Below are 27,360 nucleotides of genomic sequence, written 5' to 3'. Positions count from 1 at the left end.
CGCTTCTTCTAAATAACGTAGAGTCCTACCCCCTAATTACCCCCCCCCCCACCCCCCATAAAAAGCTACCCCCAGGTAAACGCGTACGCGTTTTTCCATTTTAACCACGTGTCATTCCCTTGAGAATAAGATTCTTTGTTTTAGTTGAATCCATATTCATGCAACTTCTCAGCAGCTTTTCTCCGTGGCGGCCATTTTGCAACCGGGCAAAAAATCCTGGATCCGCTACAGCAACTGTTAAACAAAGAAATGATACTCTAGGGAATAACACGTGGTCTGAAATGAAGGTAAAATGGCGTATTGCCGCATTCTGCCTTCATCTACCCTATAGGACTCAGGACTATAGGATATTCACGTTACATTCTAATAAATTACTTCTTCACTATGTTCTCTAGTAGTACTAATCAAAATTCTCTTTAAGTCTATGTATGATTTCTTTCTCAGACTTTTGATCTAAATTCTTTTTCTTTAAGATGTCCTTTTCGTGTGGGTTACTGAAGGCATGGGCACGTTGGCACCTACTCCCCTCACCACAGCTACCGCCAACCCAATCTTTACAGACGTGAAGGTAAGGACAGTTGGAGCCCTTTGTGCATACATTAGATCGTTTGTTGTAGTAAATGCAGATTTCAGGGGCTACGTAAGCTACGTTTCTAACTAACTGCTTACGTTGTTCGACATTGAGGAATGAAAGATTCGCCATTTTAAACATATTATCTGTGTGATCATCAGAAATGTTATGGGAATTTTTGCAATTTGTCGTGTACTGACAGTCATCGGTTAAAAAATGGTAAAAGCAGAGATGTAAATCTGGGCAGTTAGTATTGTCACAAGTGCTATCTTTTCTCATCTTTGGACAAAACTTAAGTTTAACCTGAACAACGTTATCAGGAAGAATCTCAAAATATCTACTCATGTATTGCGTAAATGCTGGTTTAGTTAACTCGATGTACAGCAGTTTCTTAGCCTTCTGCCAGTCCATTCTCCCTTCATAGCTACAGATTAACTGAAGCAGTTCTTGCAAGGCAGTTTTTAGAGTACTGGGTAGATCCATGACACTCTGTGATCTGATGGTTTCTGACGCTATACTCGCGTCACATGCCGCCATTCCTACCTGACTTAGTATTTGGGAGTGCCTGCCACTGTCCTTGAACTCTGTGTTCAAAAAGTAAATCCACATTTACACGTGCTAAACGAAGGCATATGTGGGGCTTGTGACAGCAGTGAGCTGAATTCAGAGCTGAATTTAAAGAGTCGAGGTCATTCAGACCAAACTTAGTCCCCGAGACTTGAATTATTGTATCAGCCATCCCGAGGTCGAGGAAAAAACTGGGCCGAGTTGGTATTGAATTGCATTGTGGGGCTGCTATAGGGCACATATCGGAGACATATCTCCACAGCCCCACAATGCACTAAAATGCCAACTCGGCCCAGTTTCCTCAACCTCGGAATGACTAGTAATCAAATACAGACTGATGTCCAGTCCGCATATGCTGCTGAACGATGCTCTAGCTTTGGTTGAAAAGTCTGTATATATCTTTTAACAATGCCACATTTAGATCGTCTTACCCTTGATCGAACACCGCATTTATTTATAAAAGGGCCACTTTACCTTCCAAAAATGAGTGCTCCCCGCTAAAAATTGGGTTACGGTCACCAAGAAGTTCGGACATTGTTCTCGGATTTCCGTACAAATGTACTGACTTTAAATGAACTATTTACTTGGTTTGTTTAGTTAGTTCTCTAAATACAAGTAAAATATCATTTTTCTAGCTTGATTGAAGCTTTTCCTACTGCTGCTAAGATAGCTAACTAAAGGAATCTATCTAAATGTTCTCTTTAAAGTCAGTGAATTTGTATGGGAATCTGATAACGATGTCCGAGCATTTTGGTGGCCGTAACACAATCCAATACAATTTATACCACGTGACGGCTAGCGCCGAACAGGTGAATTTGGTGCGCTCCCACCGCTACGCACCCGTGTTTCCCGTAAAGTAACCTTAATTTACTCATCTCATTAATTCATTTCTCGTGAATTTGTGTCAGTTACTATGGTAATTATACAGCTTCTCATTAATCCCATATAGGTAACTGTCCAATTATTTTCTTAATTGGACAGGTCTTGTTGATATGGGAGACAGAGCGGAAAAACCGGACGCATGCGCATTAGAGACTATTTTCATGAGCAATCCAATATGGCGGACGAGAGGCGGTAAAAATCTGTCTCTTGGAAAATTGCTCTGAAAACGGACAAAAACGCAGCAATGACACTCAAAACTTTAGAAAACAACTCATAATTCGTCAGAGCCCTTGATCTTGGTAGTTTTTTTGAAGCTTTTTGTCGACTTGACGCCAAAATAAGGACTTCTACGACTTGATTCAGAAGGACTTCGATCGCATCTCCTAGTGTTCGATGACAAGTGGAAAATCTTCAAATATAAGGACGGACATGGATATATAAGCTTCATACTTCGGCAAAAGAACAATACGTGAATGAACTTAAACATATCAAAAAGCATCCTAAAAATTTTGATACCATTTTTCAAACGAGGCATTTGAACTCACGACACGTGGGCCGAATAAACGTAAGTTTACCTACACTGCTTTGCCAAGCATTGCCATTGGAAAACTTGTTTTATTGCCCTTCAATAATATTAAATTACTGTATTTTGAGTTTGATGAGCGTGAAATGTTCTTTTATTAATGATAAACATCAATTTTCTTGGACCATTCGTCCTCATTTATCTTGAAGACATTAAAATTCCCGCCTTTTTTCAAGCCCTTTAATAGTCCTTTCGAGTACTCTATTTCAGTGTTCTTTTACCATTTGAAGCGTAAAAAAACAACAAAACCTGTTGTTATCTTGTCCATGAAAAGACCTGCAATGATTCACTTGTCCCTGCCCTCAGCGCCTATTAGTGTTTGACGAGATAAGCCCAACCAAAAGGGGTACAAACATGTTCTGGGCATCTGAGTGACGCCGATAAAAATAGTCACATCACGTCTATGGATTCGTATTGTCCACGAAATACGAGAAAGGTATGGGGAAAAGCATTAATATTTCTTTCTTATTATAATTATGTAAAAAAACAGCAACATGTCTAGACAATGTGTTCCTGACCACCATTACATAAGAAAATAGAAAGACAGACACAAACTGAAGGGCTATACTTTTATTGAAGTTCTCAAGTAAGACAGCTTTTTCTTATTTACAGTGTTAGAGATATCGGGGGAATGTCTATTTTACCACCATACGATACGCTTGTTAGAGCTAGTTGACAAATGTTCACTCGTATCTGTTTCAAGTTTAATTCGTGGATCAAGTTCAAACTGGTTCAAGCTAGTACAAGGTTCGCTAAAATGTAACAATAATTCCTAAATTAGCCTACATTTTTGGGGAAATATTTACACTTAAACAGTATATACGTTTAGAATTTATTGTACTTACATCTGGTGGCGAATCACGCATCTAAGTTAGTCTTCATGGCAAAATCATCGTTGGCTCGTAGGCACGTGCATGTCGTTTCATTAAGAATTAAGCGAGTGTCTTTTATTGCATAAGGCTAGATCAAGTTTCATTGCTATGTTTAATCATTAATTTCTGGTAAATCATGGGGTCAAGGAAATCGTAAGAAACAAACAAAACGAATAAATGTATGTAAAAGTTAACTATTCTCAACATCCCGGCCCCCGATGAGGAAACCAGGGTTTCGTCATTAGCATATAATTGTCTTATCTGCATAGCAGCTTTCTTCTTTTTTCTTTCTTCTTTCTTCTTTCTTCACTGTCCTGATGCCTCCAATAGGCAGAGTTTTCTTATTGGTCGGTGTAACTCTGAGTTCTTGGTCTTTATCGCTGCACTTCGAATCCGTCCGTCTCTACCAGGGAACACCTGAGTAACGCGACCAAGAAGCCATTGGCCTCTCGGTGCGTTATCATCCGCAATCAGTACTAGATCGTTGACTGTCAGGTCTCGACGTGGCTTGAGCCATTTCTGGCGTTCTTGCAGGGTGGGTAAGTACTCGTGAACCCACCTCTTCCAGTAATGGTTCGCGAGGATCTGTACTTGTCGCCATTTTTTTCTGCTTGACAAATCTGTATCTTCAAAGTGTCCCGGAGGAAGAGTGACAGCTGGACGTTGTAACAGAAGGTGGTTGGGTGTCAGCGCCTCCAAGTCTTTGACATCGTCAGAGTTGTGGCACAGCGGTCGGGAATTCGCAATTGCTTGCGCTTCGGAGAGTACGGTTCTCAGCACCTCTTCATCTACCGTCCTTTCACCGAGTATAGCTTTCATCGACCGCTTGACACTCCTTATCAGTCTTTCCCATACTCCGGACATATGGGATGCACCCGGTGGGTGGAATACCCATTCACAGTTATGCTGCTGGAGCTCCTCTTCTATGGTCTTGTGGTTCCATTCTCTGATCGACGCACGCAACTCGCGTTCTGCTCCGACAAAGTTAGTACCATTGTCCGACCTCAGCTGTTTAACGCTTCCTCTGACGTTGATGAAGCGTCGGAGCACCATTATGAATGCGTCTGTCTCTAGTGACTGCGCCAACTCCAGATGTACAGCTCGCGTCGTCATGCAGACAAAAATGCAACCGTAGCGCTTTGCTGTACCACGACCCCTCTTTACATTTAAAGGGCCAAAGTAGTCTATGCCGGTGTAGGTAAAGGGCGGTTCGTAGGGCGTCACCCTTACCTTGGGCAGGTCTGCCATTTCTTGTGACATCCTTTCTGCATGCTGTTTCTTGCAGATGAAGCATCTTCCTAGCACCTTCTTGATCGCAGCTCTTGCCTTGACGATCCAAAACTCTTCTCTTACCTTTGAGAGCAAGTGTTCTGGTCCACAGTGACCGAGCCTCACATGATAATGGTTGATTATCAGTTCGGTGACGCAGTGGTGTTGGGGTAGGATCACTTGGTGCTTTGCATCGTACGTTATTGGTGCCTCGCTGATTCGTCCCGATACACGCATGACCCCTTCACTTGGATTCATCATAGGTTTCAACTTTACTATGTTGCTAGAAGGTTTCACTCGTGTCTGGGAACCAGACTTCCCTCGGCTAAGTTCACGGACTTCATTAGGAAAGGACCTTGCTTGCACGATAGCGACGATTCTTTGTTTAGCCTTCTTGAGGTCGTTGACTGTCAGTCGCCGGTGGCTCGGTTTCTTTCTTCCTTCCTTCAACCAATTGATGAACTTGATTATCCATGCTACACTTTTGCGCAGCCTTGACCAACTTGAGTATCTTGCGAGTAACTCGTGAAGAACCGAAGTTGCAGCTGCATCGGTCTCGGTTGCAAGGCATGTCTTCTCCTTCTTTATTTCAAGTTTGTCGTCGGGGATGTCTTCTACATGGTGACTTGGCCAGCTTTCTTCACCTTCCCAGAGGAATTGGGGTCCTCTCAGCCATCTTTCACTTTCAATGAACTGCTTTGCGTCTAGACCTCTTGAACAGTCATCAGCGGGGTTCAGCACTCCTGGGCAATGTCGCCACTGTGCTACTTCAGTGGCTTCTCTTATCTCGTTCACTCGGTTGGTAACGTAGGTTTGGAACCTTTTGCTTTCGTTGGAGATGCAATACAGAGTGATGGTGCTATCGGTCCAGAATAGCGTCTTGCTTATCAGCATGTCTAGTTCTCTCTGAATGAACTTGTCCATTCTAGTAGCAAGGACAGCACTCTGTAGTTCCATTCTTGGAATCGTTGGGGCACGAACCGGGGCATTTCTAGACTTTCCTTGGACGAAGGAACAAGATAGTGTTCCATCCGGATAGGTCGCCCTCAGATAGGAAACAGTGCCGTAACCTACTTCGGACGCATCACAAAAATGGTGTAGTTGGATGTCAGCTAAATCCACGTCGGCTGGAATTCCGAAGAAGAAGCGTGGAATCTTGACTTCAGTCATAATAGGCAGCAGGTTCTTCCAACGTTCCCATTTTTTCAGCAGCTTCCCCTTCAACGATTCGTCCCATGTCTGCTTTTCCTTCCAGCACTCTTGCAGTATCTGTTTTGCTGGGAGAACTACAGGGGCGGCGAAGCCTTGTGGGTCATAGAAAGACGAGACATAAGATAGTACGCCTCTCATCGTATTAGGCTTGCTGCATTTAGCAGCCTTGAAGCCAAAGGTGTCTTGCTCTACATTCCACTGCACGCCAAGTGCGCGTTCGATTGGCAAATCATCAAAATCTAGGTCCAAGGTGGGGTTAGCTCTTTCCTTGCTAGGGATCGAATCCAGGACTGCACGGCTGTTGGAGGTGAATTTCGTCAGTCGAAATCCTCCTCTCGATAGTAGGGATATCAAGTCCTTCGCGACTTTGATAGCAATTTCCTCACTCTTGAGCGCCTTCAGCATGTCGTCAACATAGAAGTTCCTTAGGACAGTTTGGATGACAACGGGATCGAAACTGCTTGTATTATCTTCTGCTGTTTTCTTCAGACAATAATTCGCGCAACAGGGAGAGTCTGTCGCTCCGAAGATGTGCGACGTCATTACATACTCGTCAGGGGGTCCATCGATGTCGTTACTATACCAAAGGAATCTTAAGGCATCTTGATCCTTGCGTGCTACCTTGACTTGGTGAAACATGCCTTCGACGTCTGCCACTACCGCTACCCTTTCTTGACGAAATCTCATCAGTACTCCATTCAAACTGTTTGACAGATCCGGGCCTTGTAGCAGGTTCTTGTTCAGGGAGGTTTCCTGGAATTTAGCGGCTGCGTCGAAGACGACTCTCACCTTGCCTGGTTTATTGGGGTTTGTGACTCCGTGATGTGGCAGGTAGTTGGTCTTTGGAGTAGTCGATCGTGCTTCATCTGGAGTCAGCTTCCTTGCGTATCCTCGTTGTACATATTCCTGAATTACCTTTCTGTACTTGTCTTCGAAATCTGGGTCGCGTTGAAATTTCCGTTTGAGACTGTTCAGTCGAGACTCTGCAAGCTTCCTGTTATTGGGTAGATGAGGATCGTTCTTTTTCCAGAGTAGACCCGTCTCGTAGTGTCCATTCACAAGCCTTGTGGATTCTCGAAGGATGTCTTCTGCTCTGCGGTCCTCCACCGACTTCAAGGTGTCTGTTTGGTCCTCAATTCCTACTCTCTCTATCTTCCAGAACCGTTCCAGCTGGTTGCTAAGCTCTTTATTCGTGTCCGTGAAGTTGAAGCTTGTTTCTTTCTTGGGGCTTGGGGCACCTGTCGTGTGGCCAGCAATCGTCCAGCCTAGTGCTGTTCTAGTAGCGTATAATCCACTCCGTTCATTGTCTGCGGGCGATCGAACATCCTTAACTGCGTGCGCATTTCTCACATCTTCGCCGATAATCAGTGTCACTTTCTTTAAGTCTACTTCCGGTATGCTGACGTCACATAAGTGTGGGTGCTGGTTTAGAACTATCTCGTGTGGCAGCACCCTTTCCTTTATTTCTAGTTCGCCAGAAAGGCCTTGTTCCACGTTTAAAACGGGATCTTCGTCGCTGGGTTCGGCAGCTTGTAGTTTAAAGGATACTTCCTTGTATTCGCGATCTTGTGTGCCAAGGACTGTGGTCACTGAGACTGGAAGCTTGGGGCCGTCAATGCCTAACCTTTCCGCGAGCTGGGAGCAGATTATGGTCCCTCGACTTGCGTTATCCAGGAGACCATAAGTGGTTACGGATTTGCCTTCGTCGCTTATCACTCGGACTGGAACCACATGTAGCAGGATTATTTGACCTTGTTTCTGGCTGAGGGTTGCTCGCGTGTCGATCTCCTTCCGTCTAACTACTTCTGATGCAGGTTGTGCGGAGGGTTGCGGGGATTGGCTGACAACTTGTTGCGGTCTGTGATCTCGGTGCAGCAGCTTATGGTGGGGTAGGGGCGCCTTGCATAGACACCTTTCTGTTGATGTGCACTGGTACCTCATATGACCCGAAGCCAAACATAGATGACAGAGCTTTTGTTCCTTTACGAGGGTCCATCTTTCTTCAGTTGATTTCTTGGGGAAGACTTCGCAGTCCTTCAAATCATGCTGGCCCTTGCAACACACGCAGGTCTTTCTTTCTTTCTTCACGTCGGTTGCCATGGTGGATAGTGGCTTACGGTAGCTTGTAATGGGCTTCAAGGCTGTGCTCATCTTGCCAGGTTTCATGGATGAACTCGAGGCTTGATGATTGCTCAAGATATGACCAAATTGAGGGTCATTCATGATTTTCACTTGTTTGTCTACCAGGCTAAAGACATGACTGAGGTCAGGGCCGGTGTCCGTTTCGTCGCGAATTCTAGGGACACCTTTAGCCCACTCCACCTGCATGTGGAGGGGGAGTCTGTCGATTACCCTTTCTATGTTATGGCATGCGTTCATCTCGTAGAGGTATATTTTGTTGTGGCGAAGGGCCTTGATGACGGTCTGGAGGTTGTTGCGAAGCTTCGTGAGGGCAGTCTTGTTCCCTCTCTCGATCCTGGGACCATCTGTTATTCTTTTAATAGATGCTCGGACGACCTTTGCAGGGTGGCCGTACTGAGATTCCAAGATCGCCATGGCTTCTGCATATCCGTTTTCCTCTATCTCGCAATAAGTGATGGCTTCCCTTGGGTCTCCTTCAACGAAGCTCAGCAGGTGTGATATCTTTTCCTTCTCTGTCAGGCCCTTTTCCTCTAGCCAGTCCTGCATTCTCAGCTTGAAAACCGGGAATTCAGCAGGATCTCCAGAGAACTTAGGGGGATCAGGTTTCGGAATCCCTTGTCTTTGCATCATCGATTTCATGACCATCGTGGACTCCGAATTTTGCTTCATGGCGCTCATCAGCTGCTGATTTATTTGCACCAATGTAGCAGCTAGAGTCTGGTCCAGGGTTGGGTTTCTTGGGTCTTGGGACCAGTATGACCTTTGTTCGTCATACCGTTGTTCTCCTCCAGCTTGGATTTGGCGGGTATTTGGTATCGTCGATTGGCGGAGATCATCTCCCCCAAGACCATCACGTTCATCCAGGTCCTGGTCTCTGTTCGGCGTTGATGTCACAATTGGCTTCACCGGTGGTATATTTTCTTCTTTAACCTCTGTTGCAGTTTTTTTTTGTTGGCTGTACTGTCCTTCTATTTCGAATTCCAGTTCCTTTCTCTGTCTCAGTTCATCGTCTTGTTCTTCTTCTAGCAGCTGGGCCTCATAATTGGCGCACTCCATTTCGTCTTGCAGTTGCTGGAGGTGTTCCTTCAGCTCGCTTTCGGCTCTCTTGGTCTCCAGCTCGACTTTGGTCCTTTCCAGCTCCGCCTCTTCTCGAATCTGTTTCTGTTTTAGCTCCGATCTCTTTATTGCTTGTTCTAGCTTGAGCTTAGCAATCCTAGCGGATCTGGCGGCAGCGCGCGCGTTTGAGGATGTAGAGGAGCATTTACTTGCTCCTGATTTCATTGACATTATGGACTTTGCATCGTCCTGTGGGGTAGGACACGGGACTTTATCACTTGGAAGGGGGGCATTCATTGACTCCTGCAGAACTTGTATGAGAGCTTCTCTTTGTTCGTAAATTCGTCGAACAATTTTTTGATTTTTCGTGCTCATTGTTTGTAGCTCGGTGGTGTCTACAACAATTTTGGCGAGATCGCTGTAAATTTCTTGATATTTTTCCCATTCATTTTCGAGGCTTTCGATTGCCGATTTTGCCCCTGCTGGGCGAGAAACGGCGTCACATTGCTGGATATTCTGTATTATTTCTTCAATTGCTGTCTCAGAACCCCTGAGGTCAGAAACTAGTCTTTCCTTTCGCATTAATTGGAAGTATTCCGTGTGCTCCGGCTTTATCTTTGCCTGTCGGCCGGATTTTCTCGGAATTTCCCTTTCTCGTTCCGGAAGCGCCGCGCGTCCATAATCCGATTCCTCGAATTTTTTATCTTCCATGCGGTCGGTGTCAAATTACGGGCTTCTAAACTCGGGGCTTTATTGATCGAATTCAGGCCGGGATTATCTCTTAAATTTTGCTCCTCAGATCGAACTGTTAGAGATATCGGGGGAATGTCTATTTTACCACCATACGATACGCTTGTTAGAGCTAGTTGACAAATGTTCACTCGTATCTGTTTCAAGTTTAATTCGTGGATCAAGTTCAAACTGGTTCAAGCTAGTACAAGGTTCGCTAAAATGTAACAATAATTCCTAAATTAGCCTACATTTTTGGGGAAATATTTACACTTAAACAGTATATACGTTTAGAATTTATTGTACTTACATCTGGTGGCGAATCACGCATCTAAGTTAGTCTTCATGGCAAAATTATCGTTGGCTCGTAGGCACGTGCATGTCGTTTCATTAAGAATTAAGCGAGTGTCTTTTATTGCATAAGGCTAGATCAAGTTTCATTGCTATGTTTAATCATTAATTTCTGGTAAATCATGGGGTCAAGGAAATCGTAAGAAACAAACAAAACGAATAAATGTATGTAAAAGTTAACTATTCTCAACATACAGTAAAACCATTTCTATAATATATTGACCTAAAGACTTTTAATCTCAAACAGTTTTTATAGAACCTGCAATGAACATTGTTATATAACTGAAAATAATTAATTTGGAAATTGATTAGCAAAATAAAGGAAACAAATCAGACACAGGAAAAGAGAGATAAAAAGAGATGCAGGAGAGGATAACGGAACTAGGAAGAGCACAACCACTCACTTCTAAGGGCAAATGTTCATTTGGCACATCAAGTAGGGGAGTTTCAACAAGAAAACAGCATGATGAAGCAAAAGCTCTCATGTAAAAATAAAATAAACAGGAAATAAAAACTTAAATCCCCCTTTTAGGCTTACCTTCAACAAATCAGAGAAATGCCTATGCAATCTGATAATATTCTCAGTATATTGATATAGAGGTAAGCTGTTCACCCAAAAAATTATATAGTTGAGTGATGTCTTGAACTTAGTAATGAAGGTCTATCCTTGTCATATTCCAGTAACTGTGATGTCAGGATAAATATCACTAGTACAGATAAATTATATTTGGAAAGCATTCCTATTTTTATATATCCAAAAATGCACCACTGAAACTATATGATTATTTTTGGCCATTAAAGAGCCCACCTTATGCAGAATCAATACTGAGAATATAGTGTTAAAGGCAATTTAAATTTTTACATGTTTATGCATATTCACATACATACATTTATTGACCTTACATACTGGTACACCAAATTGAAAAAATTGTCATGCTCAGAAACGGTCAAATTATCTAAGCTAAGACTGAAAGGTGTCCTGGGTAACCAATCAATGATGCTAATATTATGCATATTGAAGTTTGCAGCTCTTGAACACAGTCTAATTGAAGTTAGCAAATAAAGAATTTTGTTACTCTTTGTGTACATGTCTGTATATGCAAACATGCTCCAAATAACTAGGATATAGACTACCCAGAACACCCTTCAGTCTTAGCTTCACTCAACCTTTCCAACCTGACAATGGTTTTCCAATTGGCCTATTTCACTAGGATGTCACTGCTCTTTTATGTGGGTGATACAATCACCAAATCCAATAGAAAATTCAACAAAATTTGCTCCTAGCGAAACAGTTTAATCTAAAATGGCCTGGTTTTGAGATATGATATGTACTTAAAATATTCTGAGCGTTTGCTGGCTATTGTACTTCTCTTCGTGGATTGATACGGGTTTTAGAACAATTATTATTTTCAGTGAATTTGTGTTGATTTGACCCCCTCCGATGACCAAGATCCTTTGTGTTTAAACAATCCTTGACTTTCACATCCCCATAATGCCTTGTGTTTTTGGGGGGTAACCAATCAAAAAACTGTCCCAAATTGGAAGGTTTCTTAATTGAATTTATACTATACCTGCTTTTATCTGTACAATACTGATTATCAGTTTATTCATTTTTTCATTATTCAGTTTATTCAAGTCATTTTTGCATGTACAGATCATGAAGAGTTTTGGTCTTACAGAAAATGTATCAACTTATGAAAAAATGTTTAAAATTTGCCTTAAATGTATTTAAGCTTCTATCTTTTTCTGGTTTTTATTTCTTCATTTTGTCTTTGGATACCAAACAAGGTATTTTCAACATTGTCTGATCAGCCTTCAGCAAAATAAGAGGGTTTTTTACCCTCTGGTTATCCCCACAGGGTGCATTATGGGTAATGGCCTCGCGGGATTCAAAGCGGGATTAAAAGTACCAAAGCGTTGGCTCTCGTTTTGTTTAAGATAAGTTACCTTTCAAAACAAACTGCGCTTGTTCCAACCAGAAAAAGAATTTTCACCCTGCCTATAACTCGACAGTCGGCGTTATTTTCAATATAAACTGCTGTTTATTTTACGTAATTTTAATTAATACAAACGGCTTTAATGCAATTATGATTAATATTCAAACTTTCAATCTCGTGAGTGAACCTATTTTGCATAAAATGCAAAGCTTTTAATAGCTTGAGCCAAAAGAGAGAGAGAGAGAGAGAAACAAAAGAAAAAGTAACAACAAAGAATCACTAAGTAATCAGAGGTGAGGTGGAAGAATATGCCTCTCTCAAGTAAGATTAACCTTCGTTTATCTAGAAATTATTTTCAGCCTGTTCATCAATTGAAATTTGACTAAGTTGACGCTCAATAACAATAACATGGTAGACTAGGAATAAAGCAAAATATCCTATCCAGAGTAGCTCATGAACAATTTTTGTACCACTTTTGTCATAAGTCATATTACCGACTGTTTTGGTTTTGCTGTCCTCGGAGTGTTTGATTGTTTTAGAAGGGCACATATAAGTAAGCGAAGAACAAATTCAGAATTGAGTTCACTTCAACCAAAACTTCCAAGAAGAGCGATTTCACAACTGATTTTAAACTCGACCATTGCAAAACTTCCAATGTTTTACTTTACATCAATAAAACCATTTACAATATGACAGTTTTTCCTAATAGTGTAGAGGTATTAAAAAATGAACACAAAGTTCCAGCCTCTTGACTTTAGCGCTGTTCACACTCGGTAGGCCAGCCAACGCTTTGGTACCCGGGTACTTAGCTTTGAACCCGCTGGTCTATTACCCATAATGCATTACCCCTTATTACCCCTATATAGTTATATACTACATACTTGGTTGGATCAGAATTTCTGCATATCGCTTTATCTATATCTATATATATACATACATATATTTACCCTTATTGAATTTTCTCAACTGAGCTTTCAGTTTCAATAAATCAAAAATGTTTGTGACAGCACCAATCTTTAGGGAGCTGTTCCGACGATTTCTTTAAGAGCTGACTTTGCATTATTATGACAATGGCCATCCTCTTTATGACACACAAGAAATAAAGAAGTTTGCAGTACGATGTGCTCCTGGGCTGTTTGGCCAAACCTAAGATAGCAAAGATAGTTTTTTAGTTTCAGCAGAACCCATATATATTTTATAATTTAGGTATTATTTTTTTGTAAATTAAGTTCATTCATTCACACAAAGGCACAAGGACTATTCTCTGTTGCCTTGCTGCAGAGTGCATCATTGACCCGCTTAGGGATATTTGGAACAGTGGAGATGGTACAGTAAAACTACCAAGGGAGAAAAAAATTCCAGGTAAAACGAATTTGTGTTTAAGTATTTAAATTACAAACTCAGATGAACACAAACAATTATGTATACTGTGATAAATTGTTTGATTTTACATGAATTTTAACAGCCATATTATTTACCTTACTTTGATGCTACTGTGGACCAAAGAAGTCTTCCACTTGGATATGATTGGGGAGAAGGAGAACCGACTCACAAAAAGCATGTGATTTAGCAGAGCGGAACCGAAGGCGACAACACACTAACCCTGACTTGTAGGCATTTCTTCCACGTCCTCTGCATGCCTGCTCGCGCTCCTCGCAACTGCCCCATATGCCATCCTCGTCTGCTACTCAAAGTCCAGACCCTGTCTAGCACTTTTAATGCTGGATTATAAAGGTCGATGATGATGATGCCGAAAGCAACGTGTCGTCGAGTTCAAATGCCTCGTTTGAAAAATGGTTTCAAAATTTTTCGGATGCTATTTGATATGTTTAAGTTCATTCACTTATTGTTCTTTTGCCGAAGTATGAAGCTTATATATCCATGTCTGTCCTTATATTTTAAGAATTTCCACTTGTCATCGAACACTAGGAGATGCGATCGAAGTCCTTCTCAATCAAGACGTAAAATTCATTATTTTGGCGTCAAGTCGACAATAAGCTTCAAAACAACTACCAAGATCAAGGGATCCGGCGAATTATGAGTTGTTTTGAAAAGTTTTGAGTGTCATTGCTGCGTTTTTGTCCGTTTTCAGAGCAATTTTCCAAGAGACAGATTTTCCCCCCTTTCGTCCGCCATATTGGATTGCTCATGAAAATAGTCTCTAATGCGCATGCGTCCGGTTTTTCCGCTCTGTCTGATATGGGATTAATTAGGCAGCTATATAATTAATAGGTAATGGGATTTCATGCTCCCCAATCAAGAAATAATTAGACTCGAAAAATTCCTCTGACTTCTAAATTGGACTCGGACTAATTTTAAAATTGTTAGTTTCTTGTGTGTCAAAGCTATCTCAATTCAGTTCTTTCCCCGAAAGAGAAGGCCGCCATGTTCAACAATCGTAAATGCGCCTGCTCATTACTCACCTTGGTCCTCCTGCTGCCGCTGACTCAACCAATTCTTTGGCTTGCTGTAAACCAACGGGTTTACTGGTTTTGCCTTCCTGTCTCTACTACTCGTTTGGTAGGATTCACGAGAGAAGCCTTGATCAGAGTGAGTGTTACATGTTCTTGCAGCTGTCGCTCCATTTGCAAAAGGATCAGTTGAATTCCCCTGGCCAACATTGACTTGCTGTTGGGGTCTTCGAAGGCTAATTGAATGTGTAGGAATCATAACCTGGCTTCTGATAGTTCCTTGTGGTAAACCGGGTTGCTGGCCTTGGGCGGACACGCTTGAAACGTTTGGAGCGAAATGATTGTGATAAGATATTGTACAGTCTTTGTACTGGACCGATAGTGGCGCAGCTGCTCTAGTAGTTTTGTCGTCAGAGATCTTTGTGCACTGTAATTCAATTCTCTCTATCCCTTGTTTGATGTTGTCCAACTTTTTATCTTGCTGGGCCGAGCTTAATTTATTATTTTGAAAATATTCTTTAAATATGCTAAGATCATCATCTGTCAAACGCGAACGTCTTAATTCTTGGATTTGATTTCGTAATGTTGTGGCACTTCCAGTCAAGATGGTAGCTATTCTACACAATGCAGCAGAGATAATGTCCCAGTACTTGTCGAAGTCTTCTTGCGTACAGATTGCCATGTGTTCTAGTGTATGGCCGTACATGTCGTTACGATAAAAATATATTCTAACGATATCAGCTTCCAGACTTTTATCACTCTCTGCTGGTAAGTTGTTCCATTTAGTGCCGGGTTCGGTCAGTCCACAGCAGTTTTTTAGCAACTTGAAGATAAGACAAATATCAAACTTATAAAAGTTGGGCAGCGAACCTGGCGGATCGGCGGGAAAAAGCAGCTGCTTTTGAGGTTTCGTAAAGCCAAAGTTTTTGCCTACTAAAGCTACGCATGCTGCGAGAGTCGATGGATTATGGTAGCTTCTCAACACTTCTCTTAGGATGGGCGTACCGCCTGCAATGAGTAGCCTGGTAAGACGTATGAATCTGTCTCTTCCAGGCGAAGAGTCGAAGTTACATGTAGCCATGTTTCAGTAGTGGAAGCCTTCCTTCGTCTACTCGGGTTCAACGGATTGAAGGCAAGTGTTTCGTTGGTCAAATGAACCTGTAGAAAGAGTACAAGTGTAAATGATTCTTTTGAAAAGGCAAATTAGCTGAAACAACCATACCGGCTAGACAGAGTTTATAATAATATTAACAGAGTGCATATACTATATGATAGATATATTCAGCTATATGTCTGCAATACACTAACAGTATGATCCTTCGCGTAGCCAATGACCCGAAACCCTAAGTAAAATGGGTAAACAATTTTTTTCTCGGAAATCAGTGCCTGATTAAGGCCACGAGTTGTTAGCAGATATAAGTTTTCTCATCACCGAAATAATAGCAAGCTTGCTCTATATCAAATAGCATGAATAATAACCTTATTTAACGTGGAAAATACACTTAGCTGACCGCTAATTTTCAGTGTAGTCCACAATTTAATAGACTGAAATGAAGAAATATTTAAAAAACAAAGTGTTTTAAGAATCCCAACTAGCAAGGAGGCAAACCAGTTGGCTATTTACAAGCATGGCCGAGAAACTGAATTTGAACTGACTAATCAGAAACCAGGACAAATACAATAAATAGTAATAGTAAAGTTGGGTTGAATTATTAGCAGTAAAAATAGATAGGAATATAAATATTTCGTACAGGAGTCGTTGTCGTATGAAAGATTACTGAGTAAACAGACTGACTAGACTGAAAACTGAATATGGTAAGCGTGTTGGACCTTGGACTGTCAGGCAGGTATAAAAACAAGATAGGAGGTACTATTTTCTATCATTCTATCCACTGTGATCAGCTTTTGATGGCAGAAAGTAAATGTTAGAAATTAGAAAGGTAAACAACCCAGAGCGATGTACCGACGATTCTAGAGAAAATATATATCCATTGATGCAGGAGTGAAGATATTCATGCAATTGGTTGTGCCTGCCGCTAAGAACAAGCCAAGTCCAGTTAAACCATTTTCATTTGATGGATGATTTTCTTTTAAGTGGTTTGCGACTACCGCAAAAAAAAAAAAAAAAAAAAACATTCGAGGGATCAGAGTTTTGAACAAATAAAGAAGTGTACGAGTCGTTTGTGCTAGTTGTTTAATCGATTTTGTGTTGCAAAGTCTTCAGTCTTATGGATGTTACTGCATGAATATCTCATAAGAATATTACTCAATTCTTCTTGGTACATAAAAACAAAACCAATTTAACTTCAAAAGCAAACACCAGCCAGGGTCATAATTCCTACCTTAAATCGAAAAAAAGTGTTTCCAATGATCAGGTTTGTTTCGGCGGGTTGAAGGAGATCCTACTTCCTGATGTCACAACAAACAGACAGCACTGATCATGTGGCAATGATCAAGGATGGTTCTTTTCTCTGCAATCCAGTAAATGTATATGTATAAAAAACCAATACTAATAAGATTTGTAAAACTGTTGATCGAAAGCGGAACTCCAACACAATCCCTAACCAGGTGATCCCTAACCATGCCCTCTAGCCAATCAGCGCGAGACAAACTTGCCATTGCAGTCAGTGACGTCATGAAGCTTTCGCGTTTTTGTTATCAAGGAAAAACAAGACGCTCGATCTTGGAACGTGCACTGGGTTGCCCAGTGTGCTGGTATGCTGGCGCATATTTGACGCCTAATCTCTGTTATGTACCGCTTTTTAGGAGGGTACGTTGGAACATTTTAGTTGTACTTTTCTTTCAGAACTTCCAAACGCTTATTTTTTCTCACACCAAATTTATTCAAAAGCGTACACCTTTTAAATGTGCTTTTTTAAAATAAAAATGTACCACTTTTGTAAGCTTTTCGCTGTTGTATCACAGCGTGGGACAATCACAACAGAGCTAGGCTCCAAATTAAGTGAAAGCCCAGAGATCGAATTAGAATTTAGAAGTTGATTTTTGAAATGAAGTAGTATAAAACAGAAAAAGAAGCTTGAAGACGTTTAAGATAAATTTTAAACATTTTTCGTAAGTCAATACATTTTCTGCAAGACCAAAACTCTTGTTGATCTGCACACGCAAAAATAACTTGGAATAAACTGATAACCAGTATTGTACAGATAAAGCAGGTATAGTATAAATTTAATTAAGAAACCTTTCAATTTGGAACACTTTTTTGATTGGTTACCCCCAAAAGACGAAAGGCATTATGGGGATGTGAAAGTAGAGAATACAGATGCAGTTTTGTGACCGGAAAAGACAGCGTTGCGTTACTGACGTTACTAAGTTTTAATAGGTTCCATCTAAAATTACTGACAACTGACTTGACCTAATAACTAGTGGTGTCTAACGAAATACATCATCTAATCATCTTTATTGAGTCAGTAAAGCCAAGTGGCATCACACCAACTATAAAATAAACTATATACAATAGAGTGCTCGCACTAAACCCGTGAAACAAATACTAATTTTAGTACTAAATAGTGATAATCAAACAATAGGAAACAAAGGATTCTATGAAGTACTACTACATTAGTACTAAATATGCGTGCACTCTAATAAAAACATGCTTATTCTAAGATAGTAAAAAGGTATTTTTCAGAACTCCTCATAATTGGACAAAATATTTAACATAATGAATGATAAATTGGAATTAAATAATAATTGAAAGTTAATAGCAATAATAAATATCATGAGCTTAGTATAAAATAAATTAATATGATAACATTAGTGGGAAGCACACGCAACACCTCCAAGGCAACTCCCAAAGCCAGGGCACCCGGGTCAACACAAAAGAAACGAATCATAACGCATTATTTTAATGCTTATCAAATCCAAAAACACACATTAACACTGGTGCATCAGTAGATATATTTATTCTGATATATTCTGGAAATTTATTAAATGAATTAAGATACAATAATATGAAGACTAATAAAGAAATAAAAGTAGTGATGTGCCAGACATATGTATGGGATACAAAATGGTTATATTTAAGGAATTATTTTCAAGAATGACATGTTACAATTTAATAATTAATTCTTTAAATAAGAAAGGATTCCAACCTGGACAGATTAGTGATATCAAGGTTACTAGACTAGCTAGGTTACTAGACTAGCTAGGTTACTAGACTAGCAAGGTTACTAGACTAGCTAGGTTACTTACTAGGTTACTTATATGACAAAATGAGAAAACGCTCTCGTAATGGACGTACAAATGCACTACATTTGGTAGTAAGTGATTAAGCTTTTTTCTTTATTACATTATTTGATGTGCTCTTTAAACCGAAGCTACTTCCTTTCTTAGAATCACTGACGTGTAGTAAGACCTTGACCATAAGATATCCTGCAGATAGAGTAACACATATTCCCAGGTTAGCACAAGTGAGTACTTCACCCGGGGGGGTGGGGTGGTACTCCCAATATATGGACTATACGGGGATGATCCGCTGTAGGGTATGGTTTTTCGAGCTTCTTGTCATAAACAGGGTATGCAATTTCACTCAAGTTCCAAGTTCTTCCTGAGTTTCCCGTCATATTCTACATTCGTATTGACTGAAACTGGTTATTATGGTCGTAAAAAAAACGATACGCGAGATGACATGATAATTGAAACGGGAACTCAGTGCAATTAATTATATCTTTTGCCATGAACAGGGTCTACAAATTTGTTTTTTTTGTCATAAACAGGGTACCCCTTTCAGAATCCCAGCGGAACACCCCTACCCAAATTTTGGTGGAGTACCCCCCCCCCCCCCCCCCGGGTACTTCACCTTTGTATAGACTTCTCTATTCCTTACCTAATATAACAACACCAAAAGCAATGAATAGCATCTTTATGTTCCCAGAGAGAAGGACTGATATAATGTAGGACACGAGTGGGAATAAAAGAAGCAAATGCCAGGCAAGTACAACAAAAATATTGTGGAGTTTACGTGGATAGATAACTCTTGGTGCTGGAAATTCCTTGTGCTCTAAAAAGTGCCCCAATGCTTTATCCTATAACAGAAAACACCAACTGTTATTCATTGTACCATACTGTAGTTAATGTGTGATGTACTGCACATTATGTGTATCACAGGTTATAGCATGTAATTGTACAATTCTAATCAGATTGCAGATATAACTACCTTCTCCTGGTAAAGCTGCCTACACCAGTCAGATGTTTCTTCAATAGAACCAGTTGGGATTGCACTGACTGGAATGCGCCTAAAATATTAAGTACATATTTAAGAGACTTGAACAAGCTAAAACAAAATAGTGAGACCTTGCCAAAACTATCTAAATGTACAGACCATGACAACACATGCAAATGATAATAATAGTTATGATGATGATGATGATGATATACTGATGATGATGGTGATGATGGTGATGCTGCTGCTGCTGCTGATGATGATGGTGATGATGGTGATGATGATGATAGGTGTTGATGGTGGTGATGGTGATGCTGCTGCTGCTTATGATGATGATGAGATGGTGATGGTGATGATGGTGATAATGCTGCCTGATGATGATGGTGATGATATTGTTGATCATGGTAATGATGGTGGTGATGATGATAATGGCAATAAGTGGGTTTCTTACAGTTGTACTACATCCTTTCATGATTGTGTTTGTAGTTGTCAATTTAGGTGGTTAAGGGGATCGATAGAGATGAGTAATTATAACCTGAAGCCCTTTAGGTCTGCTTCTGATGATAAGTGATGATGATGATGATGAGGAGGAGTGTAAAAAGACTAGTACGGTTACCGTATCAATAGATGGACTTCAAAACCCTCTCCCAATAGAAGTTTTCTCATAGTTGGTTCACTCCCAGGAGGAAACCCCATCTCCATGTCATACACAACAGGAACTAAAAGAACAAAGTTATCAAAAATAAGTAAATACATTTAAGGGTGTCAAGGGTGGCATAGTGGTAACACATTAACCTTTCGCCACTGTAATTCCTACTGGTCTGTTTGTTTGTTCAAGTCCATGCTGACTTCACATATGAATAGAGCTTGTTTGATGTTGTTCTCTTCCTTGCCATTAGGGTTTTTTTCCCCAGCTTCAAATCAACATTTGAGTTGAGAGTTGTGTGCTTAGGATATCAAATATAGTGGTAGTGAGTGTGTCGTATACTTAAACATTAGCCTCTGGCTAGGAAGACTCGGCAACGACTCCCTGTATCACGACCCTGTTTCTAATTTCATTTATTAAAACATTAAATAGTTTTTTTGATGCATGGGCATGATGGCGTAGGTAGAGCTAAAGCAACCTACACTTACGTTTATCTTTTAGGTGATGAGCAGTGATTGCAAAGCCTCGTGGTCTAGGAAGTAGGTGGTGATGTAATATGGGTAAGCCAGAATTCTTTGCATATTCTATACTTGCTTCTAACTTTTCGTCAGTTATCCGGGTACCTTCTGCAAATATGGCAATCTGAAGAATGATTGATATGCAACGAGGAGCAGATGAGCTTCATTATATTACATGGAATGTTGTAGTTCCAGAAATCATCCATACCCACCCCACAGAGGAATTCAGAATTTTCAAAGAGTAGGGGAGTCAGAGAAAGAACAAAAATTTCAAAGTTTGTATGGAAGAAAATTGGAATTTCCAGGGGGGTAGGGGGGTGTCTTAAAGAAATTCCTCTGTGAGGGGGGTATGGATAATTTTTGGAACTACACAATAGACACCTTTACATTGTGAATAATCTTTTCCCATTTCATACCATTGTCATTCTAAAGAGTATCCTTTCTTTGTTTAACAGTTGCACTTGAAAAGACACATGAATATGGACTCAAACAAACTTCTTCTCAAGAGAATGACACATGGTCTGAAATGGGTAATCATTATTAACTGGAAGATAGAGATCTATTGCTAGTGCTAAATTACTAAACATAAAACTAATAGTAAATCCTGACATCAAAACAAACAAATCATACTTACCCAAAATGGATAAGGAAAGTCCTCTAAAGTCTGCAAGCTTCTTTCTAAAACTGTCTTGTCGTGTTTCCAGTTACGACTTACAAATGCATACTCAGTACTCCACCAGCTAATACCAAGAATTGGTAAAAATTTTAAATACCCTTTCATAAAACACTTTGTACCCTAAACAAAAGACAAATGTTTTAAACATTATTATTAATCATTTTGTAGAAATATGATTTTATTTTATCTTTTTATATAACTTTATTAACGATACTTTAATTGAAAGAAAATAAGATTGATATGGCCATGGATCTCAATAAAAGATGATTTCTTTTCAGGGTACAATAAGATTGTGATGTAAAGACTACAAGACTACCAGATTATTCTTACTCCTAAAATTCCTGCTCGATCAGCCATTATCCAGCCTATCAACCAGTCGACATCACTGCGATGATTTGCAAGACAAATACCACTCTCAGAGCCAAGCTTGTCATAATCTTCTTTAGTGCCATATAGTTTAATGTTAACACCTCCCCACCACTCTGCCAGAAATGTTAATTCTGTAGAAACAAAAAGGTTAAAATATTCAAATGAATTATATTAAATAAATCATAATCTAGTTTTTGCAACCTTGGAATTGCATGGACTGCAGAGAGCAAGCCTGTAACATCAGTACAAATGTCAACGATGAAGATCAAGGTGTATAGATGGTAACACCACATTCACCTGAGTGATTTACTGTGCTGTACTAAACATTGTATGATCAATGTTTGATATATACACATATAAATATATGCAATCAATTGAAGAATCGTCGTTGGGTTCAGAAACATAGAACATAGAAGCTGAGGCCGAAATGGCACATGGGAAGAACGTTAATTAGATGCATGCTGTGACCAGCGACCCTTGGCATCATTCACTGTTTTTAATATGCGTTTGGCATTCTAAACCGACTGCATGGATGGCGCAAATGAATAAATTTTAATAAATGATATGTCATTTCCCATGTGTCATTTCGATCTAAGCTTCTATGTTCTATGTTTCTGAACCCGACAACGATACTTCAATCAAGTGTATACTTTGAATTTGTTAAATTTGTTAACATAGAGCATTTTTCCAAAGAGTGCTCGACCAGATAGGAACAGTATATAATATTTATAAATATATTATATACTGTACTAAATATATATGTAACACACTATTTTCTATACATAATTGGTTCACTAGTCAAACACAAATCGCTCAAGCGAGGCGCCAAGGTACTTTCAAAGGATTATTCAAATTTGAACGTTGCAACCTTGACTGAATGCTATGTAGTTTGACCAGTGAACCGCTGTATGGAAAAAGGTGAATATATTAGAAGTACTATATAGAAGTACACATTAAACTACTTACGACACCAGTGTAAGTAAACAATTCGTAGGTTGAGCCATCTATAAAGTGTTTTGTTGATGAACCACAAGGGAAGTAAACTAAGCTGTATTATATTTATTATTAGACCACTGACTAGAAACACAAGCACAAACCACAGCCAAGCGCCGGGCAGCATCTTGAGTACATATAAGATCTGATCTAGAACGTCCATGTTCGATCTGCAAGGGAGGAGGAGGTTGTAATTTGATCAGTTCCAGCATGATTTGAGGGACGACTAATACAATGGCTGATCATGACCATTTCACTAATAAAAATACGTTAATGTGTTAAGAATGACTTTGAGATTTAGACTTTTAGATACCTGGATAATTTTTTGGTCGATACACGAATTGAAGAAACGTGTAACTGTAGTTGGCTCAATTTGTTCTTCTAATGGTTTTAGTCAGAAACCATTAATTCTTCAAGCAATCGCGACTTAATTCTGCCAACTTATGCCATCGATCGCATCGTACTACTAACAACTATCAATGAACAAGCAGAGGAGGCTATCTCGTTTGAGCTAGTTGTATTTATAACCGTAGAATGAAGGATCAAACAATGGTACACAATAACACTCACAGTATGAAAGAACGTTTGGTGGTCTGATTATTGAGCAACGCCGCTGAACGACCCCGTGTTGTATCCCCAGGGGGGTGGGATGCGGAAGCTGCAGTAAACGTCTTTCATTGTAACCTGTATGTCGTTTGAGCTATTCACATAACTAGTAGATAGTCAACCGCTCTTTACTTGAAATTGCTCGTTGAAGCTTTAGCGATGTAAATAACAACGATCAGTCGGAAGAGTTCACAGTTCAAGGTACATCGGCTAAAAATAAAAATAAACGCTTCAACGGTCTGCTTTCAGTGATTATTACCTTTTGTTATCTTTGTTATGACTCTGATTTTCTTTGGGTCATTTTGAACTCCCTGTGGTGAAGCTAATATAACGTCGTTACGTAACTGTCACAAGCTTTTTTGATTGAGCGTCTTTCTTATTCTTGCATTTCCTAGGCATATCATTTATTGCGCGTTTAACAATCAACATAATGAATCTGTGTAACACGTCGACATATATATAGTCAGTGTGTGAAGTGCAAAAATCACATGTTAACTGCTATGGCGCAACACTGCCTGGAGCGAAGTACTGTCCATCCTTGCTCTCCCAGTAAGGGGCCGCACTAGACAACACAAGGTACTGCGCATTTACGATCTGCAAAGGTTATTGTCGATTCATCCGTGTCTGATTGGGAAATAGCATTGAATCTAAGTAATATTTCATGCGGAAGTGCGTTACATTACACAACCTAGCATACTGAGGGGCCCCCACTCGAACAAACAATATAACTGCGTGTTATATTTCGTTAGTAAGAATGTTTAATTGCGCGTTTAACAATCAACATAATGAATCTGCATAACACGTCGACATATATATAGTCAGTGTGTAAAATGCAAAAATTACATGTTAACGGCTATGGCGCAACACTGCCTGGAGCGAAGTACTGTCCATCTTGCTATCCCAGTAAGGGGCCGCACTCAGACAACACCAAGTACTGCACATTTACGACCTGCAAAGGTTATTGTCGATTCATCCGTGTCCGATTGGGAAATAGCATTGAATCTAAGTTAATATTTCATGCGGAAGTGCGTTATATTACGAAACCTAGTATACTTAGCCCGAGGGGCCCCCACACGAACAAACAATACACCTGCGTGTTAGAGTGAAGTCATTAAACCCGTGCAATAGATATTAGACTAATACACTTTAGTAGACCGTAATTTCATTGTTTTCTTTTGTGTCTATTTGACTATTACACGTTGACTATGGATTTTTATTTAACGGGTTAAAAGCATCCACTCTATGCTTTGTTAGTAAAACTGTTTTATTGAAGCACAACGATTTTTTAATTAAATCCATTTTCAATTTAGCAGCTAAAACCATTCTTGCTTAACAAACTTACAAGCCTATTATAATATAAGACACTACAGTTCTATCATCTATCATCCTACAGAATAATCAAATAGAGAGTTGAACCCCCAATACGGTTTGTTCAAGTCTAATGGTGTTTCATCCCCAGGACTATTTCTTTTAGAACTAGCCTTAATCGATTCACTCAGTTTATGAATTGCTTTCTTAACCTCATCAATAGCAGATTTGCTGTTAATCTGTTTAGAAGAACAACATTTCTGGCAAGCATCATTAAACGGGAAAATAAGTACATAATCTCCAACTCTGTTACACAATTTCGTCTTCGACAAGACTTGAAATGAAGTTTCATATTTGTCTTTCCAATTCATCAATGACAGCTTTCTTGCACTTGTTCTCTTTGGTATTTCGTATGTTTTATTATTTGGGAGAAAGGAGTTTTTTCTAGGTAATCTCCTTAAAGATGGGTAGTTGCTCTTTACAAGTGCTTTATTTATTGATGGTGAAGATATTTGTCGTGATGAATCAATGCTTGCCGGCTTTCTTTGACCACAACAGCCAGAAAGATGTCTTTCTTCATTTTCATCCTCTCCATCGATGCTGCTTTCAGGATGTCCAAAAGTCTTATTTTCAAAATCAGTCAAAGCATATTCACTTTCACTTTGTTTGTTCTTCAAGTTGCATGCATCTGGTTGGTCGCAAACATTTTTGGCACTATGTAGAGCTGCATGGAATTCAAGAGATGCACTGCTTAACAAGGGTGAATGACTCACACTTGGTGCAGTGGTAGTGCTATCCATTAGGAGTTTACCTTCCCTAGTTACACTTGGTGTACTTTGTCTATTGACTTCATGGCATTTATCTGTAGTCATTCGACGCATACTATTCTTAAGATCTGTATGTACTTCAGTTGATGATACGTGATCTTTCCAATCATCATCATCATCCTCATCACCTTTAACATCCTGATTATCATTAGCGGTAATTTGTCTATCATTGGTAAATCTTGGATTTTTACCAGCACCAACTGCTGATAGACTACTTTCTGAAGCACTAGCAATTAGCTTTCTATGTTCAAAGCTTGAAGGTAATGGAGAAGGTCTAAACTTGGCACCCTGTAGATTCCTATTCCCACTACTGTCTGCAGTCTTTTGTCTTGAGGCTTGTGAATTGCTTCTGGGTTTGATGATTCTCTTCTTATCATTAGAATTGATTATGCAGTTACCATAGGTAGCTATGTCAGATTCTTTAAGATTAATGATCTCCAAAGTATCTTGTAGGAGAGGTTTTTTAATTGCTATGTCTAAAGCACAGTCCACACCAAGAGATGGTGAAAAGTTGACCTCCAACAGCCATGGTTTAAGGTTTGTATCGATTAAGACATCAAAGCCAAACAACTCAAAGCAGTTGGTACAACTTTCTTGCACCTCAGGGGCTTGGACAAGTAGGGTCAAAATAATGATGGCATTGATTTTATGCCACAATAGTCTATCGTCAATGTGATTTTGATGGAAATAAGTCCTTAGTTGTCCAATGCTCCACTTGCATCCACTTCCTATCCTTTCTTTATCTGTAGAATAACAAGGGCTTTCCTTATTGATGCTTGTGTTAGTAAGATGTGAGAATACATTGTCAAGGTAATTAAGGTCAAACTTCTCTGTTCCAAACCTCACCAACCCCTCATGGTATACATAAATGTTCAGTGGACGAAATGATGTTACTAAGACATAAATCCTTAAATCAAACTTATATCCAGCAATCAACAGTGGATTGGGTATGTATTTCTGCACAATAGTTGCACAATCATAAGTGAGATCACTTAGATTCCTGAAGATAAAGATTCCTTTACCCCTTGACTGGTCTGCTGGCTTGCATATCCAGGGTACAGTCTTTCCAGCTTCTTTCTGTTTAGTGTATTCCGACACAAACTTCTTGTAATCGTTAGGTAAATTGAACGATAATGGAACAAAGTTGTAGAGAAAATTGCCATAGATACCCTTCATTCGTCTTAAATTTCTAGCCAAACAGTCTTTTCTCGTTATGGCGATGGATTTAGGGAAATGATTAAGCCGTTGCCATGGACGACAAGCTTCAAAGTCACTCGTTCGAAACCCCGAAGTTTTCCACCAAAGATTCCAGTCATTTTCATCATCATCTTCATCGTATTCTTTCCAGCCAAGATCAAGGAATACATCTCGTAGAATCTCTGGGGCATTATCACAAAGTCGGAACACTAAACAAGCCATATTATAAGCTTAATCCTGTGTGGTCCAACTTCATATAATAAACTTCCACAAAGTTTTCTTACTTTGGTCTTGTTTTGATCTCAGGTCAGAAAGACCCTTGAAAACTGCTCGAGAAGTAAGTATATTCATCAATAAAAGTTCTTGTTGAGCGATTCTGTCATCGATCGATATAATGACCATGTTGTCGATCAATTAAGGTATCATGTTATACTTTACAAAGTGCATAAAAAGCCATGC

The 27,360-nt window shown here is 39.8% G+C and overlaps 4 protein-coding genes and 1 long non-coding RNA gene across 8 annotated transcripts; 1 reads left to right on the top strand and 4 right to left on the bottom strand.

Annotated features, from left to right (window-relative positions):
* Positions 1 to 63: 63 nt before the first annotated feature.
* LOC116291313 (uncharacterized) lies at positions 64 to 17,125 on the bottom strand. The gene is made up of 3 exons (XM_089037353.1): positions 16,925 to 17,125; positions 14,595 to 15,740; positions 64 to 1,155 (listed from the first exon to the last, which is right to left on the bottom strand). Exons 2-3 carry the CDS (start codon positions 15,661 to 15,663, stop codon positions 401 to 403), a joined length of 1,824 nt encoding a protein of 607 aa, XP_088893479.1. The 5' UTR covers positions 15,664 to 15,740; positions 16,925 to 17,125; the 3' UTR covers positions 64 to 400.
* LOC148906442 (uncharacterized) lies at positions 3,159 to 13,790 on the bottom strand. 3 transcript variants are annotated; one of them, XR_016121240.1, is made up of 3 exons: positions 13,650 to 13,790; positions 3,449 to 13,317; positions 3,159 to 3,355 (listed from the first exon to the last, which is right to left on the bottom strand). XR_016121240.1 is itself a non-coding variant. In XM_089037351.1 (3 exons), exon 3 carries the CDS (start codon positions 9,863 to 9,865, stop codon positions 3,782 to 3,784), a length of 6,084 nt encoding a protein of 2,027 aa, XP_088893477.1. In that variant the 5' UTR covers positions 9,866 to 10,100; positions 10,194 to 13,317; positions 13,650 to 13,790; the 3' UTR covers positions 3,159 to 3,781. The 3 variants fall into 3 exon arrangements, 2 of the variants coding, with proteins under 2 accessions (XP_088893477.1, XP_088893478.1); XM_089037351.1 differs by having other exon boundaries at positions 3,159 to 10,100; positions 10,194 to 13,317; XM_089037352.1 differs by having other exon boundaries at positions 3,159 to 13,317; positions 13,655 to 13,790.
* Positions 17,126 to 17,282: 157 nt separating the features above from the next.
* LOC116291316 (uncharacterized) lies at positions 17,283 to 23,096 on the top strand. Of its 2 annotated transcripts, XR_016121370.1 has the most exons (7): positions 17,283 to 17,352; positions 18,933 to 18,999; positions 19,474 to 19,846; positions 20,909 to 20,967; positions 21,381 to 21,455; positions 21,880 to 22,298; positions 23,040 to 23,096. It is a non-coding gene; the product is annotated as an uncharacterized LOC116291316 (long non-coding RNA). The 2 variants fall into 2 exon arrangements; XR_004196572.2 differs by lacking the exon at positions 17,283 to 17,352 and having other exon boundaries at positions 18,968 to 19,009.
* On the bottom strand, positions 18,833 to 23,126 carry LOC116291315 (1-acyl-sn-glycerol-3-phosphate acyltransferase delta). The gene is made up of 8 exons (XM_031698482.2): positions 22,937 to 23,126; positions 21,932 to 22,101; positions 21,560 to 21,721; positions 20,896 to 21,049; positions 20,378 to 20,480; positions 19,756 to 19,834; positions 19,426 to 19,624; positions 18,833 to 18,971 (listed from the first exon to the last, which is right to left on the bottom strand). The coding sequence occupies exons 1-8, from the start codon at positions 23,124 to 23,126 to the stop codon at positions 18,868 to 18,870; spliced, it is 1,161 nt and encodes a 386-aa protein (XP_031554342.2). The 3' UTR covers positions 18,833 to 18,867.
* A 1,722-nt stretch (positions 23,127 to 24,848) lies between these two features.
* On the bottom strand, positions 24,849 to 27,337 carry LOC116291314 (uncharacterized). Its single transcript, XM_031698480.2, has one exon. The coding sequence runs from the start codon at positions 27,121 to 27,123 to the stop codon at positions 24,952 to 24,954; it is 2,172 nt and encodes a 723-aa protein (XP_031554340.2). The 5' UTR covers positions 27,124 to 27,337; the 3' UTR covers positions 24,849 to 24,951.
* Between the last annotated feature and the right edge of the window lie 23 nt (positions 27,338 to 27,360).

The sequence above is a fragment of the Actinia tenebrosa genome, unplaced genomic scaffold (genome assembly GCF_029948245.1).
Source record: "Actinia tenebrosa isolate PJP-AT-01 unplaced genomic scaffold, QUT_ActTen_1.0 PGA_scaffold5__44_contigs__length_20552954, whole genome shotgun sequence".
In the NCBI taxonomy this organism is placed as follows: Eukaryota; Metazoa; Cnidaria; class Anthozoa; order Actiniaria; family Actiniidae; genus Actinia; species Actinia tenebrosa.
Note: the sequence above shows the minus strand (reverse complement) of the source record. Positions and strands in the feature narration are given on the sequence as shown.